This window comes from Amphiprion ocellaris, chromosome 18 (assembly GCF_022539595.1).
Source record: "Amphiprion ocellaris isolate individual 3 ecotype Okinawa chromosome 18, ASM2253959v1, whole genome shotgun sequence".
Classification (NCBI taxonomy): domain Eukaryota; kingdom Metazoa; phylum Chordata; class Actinopteri; family Pomacentridae; genus Amphiprion; species Amphiprion ocellaris.
In genome coordinates this window covers 23,335,360-23,345,440 of record NC_072783.1, presented here as the reverse complement: position 1 = coordinate 23,345,440, position 10,081 = coordinate 23,335,360, and the positions used below count along the sequence as shown (strand labels likewise).

Below are 10,081 nucleotides of genomic sequence, written 5' to 3'. Positions count from 1 at the left end.
GTTTTTTTAGCAACATATTATAAGAATTTGAACAGTTTTAAAACTTACTATACTTTTACTTGTGCAATGAAATATTATTCTATGGCATTTTTTAGACGACATATTATACTCTGATGTTTTCTTGAATAACATACTATTTTGACAATATATTGCACTATGACATTTTTTGAACCACATATCATACATGACAATTTTTGGCAACATCCTATCATTTTGCGCTTTTTGAACCACATAATAATCTATGTTTGTTTTTTTTTCTTGCCAACATGCTGTACTATGAACTACAGGACATACTATGTTATTAGTAAAGCATACTATACTTTGACATTTTCTGAACTACATCTTATACTATGGCGTTATACACAGAGTGCTTTGGTTACATGTTGATTTATAATCTAGATTTTTTTCTGTTTTGTTTATTGACGGGATTACCACTACTACTGCTGCTTGTACTTTTAGTATTACTACTACTACTTGTACAGCTATACTACAGCTACTATTAATCGTCTGGTATTTGGTTGTCAAGCTGCTAGCTCGCCTTAGCGTTTTGCTAGTGGCTAACTAGTTAGCTCTCATAGACTGGAAGCTCTCAACAAGATTTCATAATGAAAAAAGAGTCAAAAACTATTCTTACCTATGAAAAGTCATTCCAAGTTTCCTTGTCTCCATCGTACGACGCAGTGTGTAACTGTATGCAGCACAGTGAGCCGGCATACTTGTTGTTTACGTTTTCACGCTGTCTACATCAACGGAATGCACTGAAACTTTGCCCCCACTAGCTTAGCCTCGCTGTAGCACGCAGCTCAAAGGGGCGTGTCCTATCTACTCATTCATATCTATGAGAACAACGATGGCTGCACATAAGGACGCCTGACGTTGATTAGCTGCGTAAATACCATTATATACAATCTATGGTAAATACGTATGTGAATCACATCATTGGCTGCAGCAGCCAGTCACCGGTCACTCACTGACTCACATTGAAAAATAGCACAGAATGAATTGTTACGTTTTTATTTTATTTACAATTTAGGTTGGATTTTTTTTGTGTGCGCAGCGCAGATTTTCTGTGCGCTGAGACCGTGTCAGCAGTGCGCAATTGCGCACGCGCGCAGCTTAGAGGGAACAGTGCTCATCACTGAAATCCAATATGTTAATAGTGGACTGTAGTTCAACACATTACTTCTATACTCTCTAACTCTGTACATGCATTTTCTTTAGATCATGAATGATCTCCATACATAGAATTATGCCTCTGGACTGAAATGACGGAATGACTGAGTCCTCTGTCACAGTTTTATTATTAACTGTTTGATAACACAATGCAGTTGGTGTCAGTGTGTAGTTCAGATACACACTTCCAGCACCTCTGAACAGAAAACTTTGGTTCTTGGTTCCAGGGTCAATCAACACAACGATCACCATTTTAAAAACTCCACACAACATCAACTAACAGACACCATATTATGAGGCCATTCTCTCTTTCTCACAATGTGTCTCAGTTCACCGTAATCTATTCACCTGAACACTTCATGATGTTCTACATGGTATAATTGGAATTCTTTACCATCAGAACACATACACACCTATGGATTGTAAGGGGATGTGTGGTTTCCAGATGACATCCAGCAGTCTGCGCTGACGATCGATCTCCTCCTGGTACTGGACGATGGTTTTTTCAAACTCTGTGAATATTTCTTCAGCAGCAGCAGTTAGTCTGTCGCTGATCAACTCTCTCAGATGCTCAATTAGAGACATCGTTACTTTAACACACTAATATTTCTCCATGATACTATAATACAGCCGTTTTATAGCTCAGTTCACACAGCAGTGAAGCTAACTTGGGTCATGCTTCTCAGTTTGCATCTGTCAAGGGGGTGTTTGTGTATCATGTGTGCATCTTCCACAAACACTTCAGATTCCATGTGTTCTTCTTCCATACTGGTCCTGATCAACCTGGTATCAGAAACTGAGTCCAGATCGTCATTCCGATGATGGTGCATTTCCTTAATGTTCTGATTTAAATTGTTCAATTCATTCCTGCGTAGAAAGTTCTGTGTGCTAAGTTGGGAGATCAGAAGGTCAGAATGCTAATTGTGCAGAGGTGTGGTTTTCCTCACAGCTGACACTTTATGACCTTTATCAGATTCTAGTGGAGGTAGGAGGCATCCTGTTGTCTCCAAAAGAGTCGTGAGTGGTCCTTTAGTAGTAAACATCCGATCAGCAGATGTTCCCTTTGGATGTGAGTTTTAGGTTAGCGGTCTCCTGAAATGGTGGCTTACCAAATTTACAGATTTGGGAGAGGGTCTTTGAATCTTTGTGTGTTGCTCTGGAATGTTCTGCTCCTTAGTGCATTACACTTCTGACCTGTGTGACATCTCATGTGGACAGTCAAATAGGCCCATTGACTGAAGCTTTTTCCACATGTTCCACAAGAATTTGGCTTTTCTTCTTGTGAACTGCCATGTGGCTAGAATATATCGATACACGAGAAAATCTTTTCCCGCAGGTGTTACAAACATACGGCTTCTCACCTGTGTGACTTCTCATGTGGACTTTCAAATTATCACTGCGACTGAAACTTTTTCTACAGGTCTTACAGGAATATGGCTTCTCACCTGTGTGACATCTCATGTGGACTTTCAAATTACCACTGTCACTAAATCTTTTCCCACAGGTGCTACAAACATACGGCTTCTCACCTGTGTGACTTCTCATGTGGGCTTTCAAACTACCACTGCGACTGAAACTTTTTCTGCAGGTCTTACAAGAATATGGCTTCTCACCTGTGTGACATCTCATGTGGACTTTCAAACTACAACCGTGAGTGAATGTTTCTCCACAGGTGTGACAAACATATGCCTTCTCACCTGTGTGACTTCTCATGTGGACTCTCAAATAACCACTGCAAATGAAACTTTTTCTGCAGGTCTTACAAGAATATGGCTTCTCACCTGTGTGACATCTCATGTGGACTTTCAAACTACCACTGTCACTGAATCTTTTTCCACAGGTGCTACAAACATACGGCTTCTCACCTGTGTGACTTCTCATGTGACTCTTCACATGGATCCGTCGACTGAAGCTTTTTCCACAGGTGTCACAAGAATACGGCTTCTCACCTGTGTGGGTTCTGTGATGTGTGATTAAATCTGACTTATACCTAAAATCTTTTCCACAGACCTCACATGTTAGAGATTTTGTTGCCTTGTCATTATCACACTGTCTCTCAGACATTGGAGCATTGTCTACATCATTACTGTGACTGCTGGTACTTTGATGTCTTGGCTTCAGCGTTGCATGTCTAGTAGATCCTGAGTCTACATCCTTGCTTCCTGCCTGATCTGGGCTCTCAGCTGCACAAGAGACGTGAAACAGGAGCTGATCGCTGTTTGGTTTTGGTTCACTGTCATCACTTTCTTCATAAGCAGGAGTCACCACAAAGGTATCAGTCTCCTGTTTCAATCCAAGTTGCTCCTCCTCCTGACTGGAGCAGAGTTCCTCTTGCTCTGTTTTAATTAGTGGAAGCTCTGTGTTTGACTGATTCAGACTCATGCAGAGTTCATCCTGCTCCCTTTTAATTTGAAGAAGCTCTAGGTTTGATTGGACCAGACTGGCACAGAGTTCCTCCTGTTCGTCTTTAATCCGTAGAGGCTCTGGGTCATCGTGGTCCACCATGGAGTTTCTCTCCTGGTCATGGGGCTGATGGTCAACGAGAGTCTTCTCATTCTCACAGACATCAGACTGTGGGAGCTCTGGAGGGACAAAGACACAAAAGATAATGGTTACTACTGTGATGATGGGAGAACACACATCTGTCACTTTGTCCAGGACTGGTTGTCTCCAACAAATTCAGCTCGAGTCAAATGTTTCATGTACAAAGAATTTTATGGTTTATAAATGAAGTCTGAGAGCCATGACACGGGAGCAGGAATAATACAAGCTTCTCCAAATGATTGGACATTTCTATGAACACGTTGTTCCACAGTGGATATAGGATCACAAAGATTCTAATGGTTCTTATCACCACTGGGTACTTTTCTACACACCACAAAGACAGGTTTGATGTGGATCCATTAAAATCTGTCTGAAAAAAGCTGCTGTCCTTTTCAGCCTTCAAAGCTGTGAGGACATTTGGATTTTAACGTTATTCTTATTTTACTGTTGGTTACTGTACTGCTGATTTGACTCATCACTGAAATGCAATATGTCAATAGTGGAATGCAGTTGAAAACACAGGATGAAGATGGAGGATCAGCTGCTGCAGAATAAATTTCAGTAGGGTCTGGAGGGGCCTGAAACCATCTCTGGCCACAAAGACCCCAAGACTGAACTGAAACAGGACCAGGAGTGGATGAAAGACCTGAACAGCTTCTTTAACAGGTTTGACCAGCCAGCCACCCCTCCCCTGGCCCAGTCCACCCTGCAGCAGCCACCACTGCCTCCGTCTGCACCCCCTGCTGACTGCACCACCCCCACTGCATCCCCCCTCTTTACTGCTCCACCACAGCTCTCCTACCATCACACCTCCCCTCCCCCACAGGGCCCCACACTCACAACCATGTCCTGCTTGGTACCGGTGCCGAAGATCTTGTACCACAAGGACTTCAACCACTACAGGTCGGTGGCCTAACATCCCACCTGGTGAAGACCCTGGAATGGTTGGTCCTCTGTAATATGCGACTCCTGGTGAGCTCATCAACGGACCCGCTGCAATTCGCCTACCAGCCCGGCATCGGGGTTGATGATGCAGTGATCTACCTCCTGCACAGATGTCTCTCTCACCTGGAGAAGACAAAGAGCACTGTGAGAATAATGTTTTATGTTTTCTCCTGTGCCTTCAACACCATCAAGCCTGCGCTTCTGGGGGACAAACTGGAGCAGACAGGAGTGGACTCCCACTTCACAATGTGGCTACTGGATTACCTCACCAACCGGCCACAGTTTGTGAGGGCAGGGGACTGTGTGTCCAACACTGTGGTCTGCTGTACGGGAGCCCCACAGGGGACTGTCCTTGTCCCCTTTCTTTCACCCTCTACACTGAAGATTTCTCCCATCACACTACAAACTGCCATCTTCAGAAGTTCTCTGACGACTCCGCCTTCGTTGGCCTCATCACGGATAGAGATGAGGAGTACAGAGAACTCAGCTGGGACTTTGTGGACTGGTGCCTGCTGAACTGCCTCCAGATCAATGCAGTGAAAAGCAAGGAACTGGTGGTGGACTTTAGCAGGAACACACACTTCTCCTTCACCAATGAACATCCAGGGAACAGACATTGAGACTGTGGATTCCTACAGGTACGTGGTTGTTCATTTGAACTATGAACTGGACTGGACTACTAACACCAACGCACTCTCATGTAGACTTTCAAACTACCACTGTCACTGAATCTTTTTCCACAAGTGCTACAAACATACGGCTTCTCACCTGTGTGTGTTCTCTTATGACTCTTCATGTGGATCCGTTGACTGAAGCTTTTTCCACAGGTGTCACAAGAATACGGCTTCTCACCTGTGTGGGTTCTGTGATGTCTCGTTAAATTTGATTTGCGCCCAAAAGCTTTTCCACAGACCTCACATGTTAGAGATTTTGTTGCCTTGTCATTATCACACTGTCTCTCAGACATTGGAGCATTGTCTACATCATTACTGTGACTGCTGGTACTTTGATGTCTTGGCTTCAGCGTGACATGTCTAGTTGATCCTGAGTCTACATCCTTGCTTCCAGCCTGATCTGGGCTCTCAGCTGCACAAGAGACGTGAAACAGGAGCTGATCGCTGTTTGGTTTTGGTTCACTGTGGTCACTTTCTTCATAAGCAGGAGTCACCACAAAGGTATCAGTCTCCTGTTTCAATCCAAGTTGCTCCTCCTCATGACTGGAGCAGAGTTCCTCTTGCTCTGTTTTAATTAGTGGAAGCTCTGTGTTTGACTGATTCAGACTAGTGCAGAGTTCATCCTGTTTCCTTTTAATTTGAAGAAGCTCTGGATTTGATTGGACCAGACTGGTGCAGAATTCTTCCTCTTCCCTTTTAATTTGAGGAAGCTCTGGGTTTGATTGCTCCAGGCTGGCACAGCGTTCCTCCTGCTCGTCTTTAATCCGTAGAGGCTCTGGGTCATCGTGGTCCACCATGGAGTTTCTCTCCTGGTCATGGGGCTGATGGTCAACAAAAGTCTTCTCATTTTCACAGACATAAGACTGTGGGAGCTCTGGAGGGACAAAGACACAAAAGATAATGGTTACTACTGTGCTGATGGGAGAACACACATCTATCACTTTGTCCAGGACTGGCTGTCTCCAACAAATTCAGCTTGAGTCAAATGTTTTATGTACAAAGAATTTTATGATTTATAAATGAAGTCTGAGAGCCATGACACGGGAGCAGGAATAATACAAGCTTCTCCAAATGATTGGACATTTCTATGAACACGTTGTTCCACAGTGGATATAGGATCACAAAGATTCTAATGGTAAACACCACTGGGTACTAATGTCAGCGGGGTCAGGAGGGGCCTGAAAAACATCTCTGGCCACAAAGATCCCAGGACTGAGCTGAAACAGGACCAGGAGTGGATGAAAGACCTGAACAGCTTCTTTAACAGGTTTGATCAGCCACCCCTCTGGGTTTGATTGGACCAGACTGGTGCAGAATTCTTCCTCTTCCCTTTTGCACAAAGGTCCTTAAGAAAGGTCAGAACAGACTCCACCTACTCAGAAAACTGAGGTCCTTCGGGGTGCAGGGAGCACTTCTGAGGACCTTCTATGATTCTGTGGTGGCATCAGCCATCATGTATGGAGTGGTCTGCTGGAGCAGCAGCATCAAGGCTGCAGACAGGAAGAGACTGAATAAACTGGTAAAGAAAGCCAGTTCTGTCCTAGGCTGCCCCCTTTATAATGTGGAGGTGGTGGGAGACAGGAGGATGATGACAAATCTGTTATCTGTCATGGAGGACACCTCCCACCCTCTGCAGGAAGCAGTAACATCACTGAGCAGCTCCTTCAGTGACAAACTGCTTCACCCGCGGTGTCTAAAGGAGAGATACTGCAGGTCCCTCCTTCCTGCTGCAGTCAGACTTTACAATCAAGCTCCCAGTAGTTCAGCTCACCCACTAACTGTGCAATAAAAATGTATAGAAGGACACTGTGCAATTTCACAGAAATTTTCCTGTAAACATTTATATTTCTTCTACAAGGAGAAAATGACAATGTGCACTGTGTGCTGCTCTTTTTCGTTTCTTGCAGGATTTTTTTGTATTGGCTGCAGTAACACTGAAAATTTTCCCGCTGGGGGGATCTATCTATCTATCTATCTATCTATCTATCTATCTATCTATCTATCTATCTATCTCATTACTTCTATACTCTCTAACTCTGTACGTGCATTTTCTTTAGATCATGAATCATCTCCATACATAGAATTATGCCTCTGGACTGAAATGACGGAATGACTGAGTCCTCTGTCACAGTTTTATTATTAACTGTTTGATAACACAATGCAGTTGGTGTCAGTGTGTAGTTCAGATACACACTTCCAGCACCTCTGAACAGGAAACTTTGGTTCTTGGTTCCAGGGTCAATCAACACAACGATCACCATTTTAAAAACTCCACACAACATCAACTAACAGACACCATATTATGAGGCCATTCTCTCTTTCTCACAATGTGTCTCAGTTCACCGTAATCTATTCACCTGATCACTTCATGATGTTCTACATGGTATAATTGGAATTCTTTACCATCAGAACACATACACACCTATGGATTGTAAGGGGATGTGTGGTTTCCAGATGACATCCAGCAGTCTGCGCTGACGATCGATCTCCTCCTGGTACTGGACGATGGTTTTTTCAAACTCTGTGAATATTTCTTCAGCAGCAGCAGTTAGTCTGTCGCTGATCAACTCTCTCAGATGCTCAATTAGAGACATCGTTACTTTAACACTCTAATATTTCTCAATGATACTACAATACAGCCGTTTTATAGTTCAGTCCACACAGCAGCGAGGCTAACTCTACCCATGCTTTTTGTTTACAACCGCCTGGTGTCACACTGTAAAGCTCCGGCAGAAACACGAAGTAATTTTTGTCTTCCGCCCTCCTCATCTTTATCCATTTGTCTCTCATCACAGTTGTTGGCTTTCATCTAAAATAAACCAGAAAATATATATATATAAAAAAAAACTGATTCTGAACAACAGCAAGGCTACAAAGACCAATAACTGCATGTATATCATACTGTTCATTTATCTAGTTTTACATTGTCACCTACAGTTTATTCCACTTATATACTAAACGTGATCACACCACTTAGTACTGTTTATACCGAATCATACTGTAGACACCCAAACTGCTCATGATGTACTTTTACTGTTTCCTTTGCACTTACAGTTACGTGCTCAACTGCATTTGTCTTATACTTGGACTCTGTGTAATGACAACAAAGTTGGTGTTGGAGCCAAATTCAGCTTTATGTTGATTTCATACATTTGTTATTGTTATTAGTATGTAGATGTGAATGGGAGAGAGAGTGTGTGCATGTGTGCCTATGGGAGAATGAATGGCTATAGATGTGTTTACCCCCCTAGAGGAGAACAGAGTGTCTAACTCCACCTGGCTGAGGAAGTTGAAAATGGAGCCCAAGGAGGAAGGCTTCAGAACCAGCAGCCACAGCATCTGGGTGTAACTGAGGAAGGTAAACAGTTTTTTGACCATGTGGCTGCATCAAGGAACTGGGCCTTCTTAAAAACTCTTTAGTGCAAATGTTTTTTTAAAAAATTATTTCAATTTGTCTGTAATTCTTCAACAATAAATGCAACAAATGGTCATTGGGATGACTGGATCCACTTCTACTCCTCATCTTTCATCTACATGTGTCAAAACTGAATCCAGCTCAGCCATCAGCAGTAGTCAAGCAGCAGACGAAATGGGTTTGCTGAAATTGCTATTACAGTTGGACTGAAGCTAGTCTCATGGCGGATCCTTCAATTTTTTGGGGTTTCTGTGTATAATATTTTCGGCTCTTTGCCTCAACCATTAAGTTAGTCATGTTAGCTTATTTTATTTTCAACATATTATAGGGGCACTATACTGGAACTTTTAGATATTTAATAATACTGTGGATTCATTTAAAATTGTTAGGTAAATTAATTCTCTACTGGAAAATACTTTGACTCATTTGCTGTTGTTTTAACCTTCCTGTTATCTTCGGGTCAAAATTAAAAGTTAAAAATCAGTTACATAGGACTAAAACAGACACACACATCACACACACTTCTAAAACCATAACATGTGCGCGCACACACACAATGAAAAACTTAGATTTTGCGTGCTACTGATTGATCTCAGAGAAACTACGTGCAGGTACATCATTGCCCATCCACCACCCCATGCAACTCAAGTTCACAGACAAAATATGCACGCACGCACACATACACACACACACACACACACACACACACACACACACACACACACACACACACACACACACACACACACACACACACACACGCATATAGAAACTGAGATTATGTGTGCTACTGATTTCAGAAAAACTAAAAAATTTCTTGTGCAGGTGCCACATCAATCATCCACAAAAATTCTCAAGTTTTAACAATTTCAGACAAATGAAACATTTCTTGAAAGCATAATTTACTAACGGGGAACGTGTTCTAGGCTAGAAAGGTTCTGCAGATGACAGTTCTCTCTTTGCTGAAGCCATGAGGGCAGTTTTCAGGTTTCAGTACCCAGCAGGTCATAGATTAGATCTTTTTCTGACATCCAGGAGTAACAAGAAGAACTGTAAAACAAATACTGTGTGCTGCACATGTGACAAATTGCAAGGTTCAAGCACACACACTTGCATACTGTCCTACATGTGCGAATTAGAGATTGATATGTTCTTCATATTTTGTTTTGCATCTATTATTTTATTCTATTCTTATTATTGTTGTAGGTTATGCACCTTATGGGTGGGAGCAATGATTCAAAAGATGAGAAGATTAGTATTTTGTAGTTGAGTTTTGTAGTTTTCCATTCCATTGTACAGTATACAGTACACTGTTGTTTCCCTTCAAAAA

General features: G+C 42.4%; 1 protein-coding gene across 1 annotated transcript; it reads right to left on the bottom strand.

Annotated features, from left to right (window-relative positions):
- Positions 1-1,282: 1,282 nt before the first annotated feature.
- On the bottom strand, positions 1,283-8,074 carry LOC111583568 (zinc finger protein 615-like). Its single transcript, XM_023292732.3, has 4 exons — positions 7,759-8,074; positions 5,431-6,210; positions 4,642-4,785; positions 1,283-3,755 (listed from the first exon to the last, which is right to left on the bottom strand). Exons 1-4 carry the CDS (start codon positions 7,928-7,930, stop codon positions 2,392-2,394), a joined length of 2,460 nt encoding a protein of 819 aa, XP_023148500.2. The 5' UTR covers positions 7,931-8,074; the 3' UTR covers positions 1,283-2,391.
- Between the last annotated feature and the right edge of the window lie 2,007 nt (positions 8,075-10,081).

Excerpts from the sequence above, each read along its gene's own strand:
- LOC111583568 (XM_023292732.3), bottom strand. The coding sequence starts at position 7,930 with ATGTCTCTAATTGAGCATCTGAGAGAGTTGATCAGCGACAGACTAACT. Across the intron at positions 4,786-5,430 it reads TCATAAGAGAACACACACAG|GTGAGAGAGACATCTGTGCA; the intron begins GTGAGAAGCCGT and ends TGTCTTCTCCAG. Across the intron at positions 3,756-4,641 it reads CATTCCAGGGTCTTCACCAG|AGCTCCCACAGTCTGATGTC; the intron begins GTGGGATGTTAG and ends TTGTCCCTCCAG.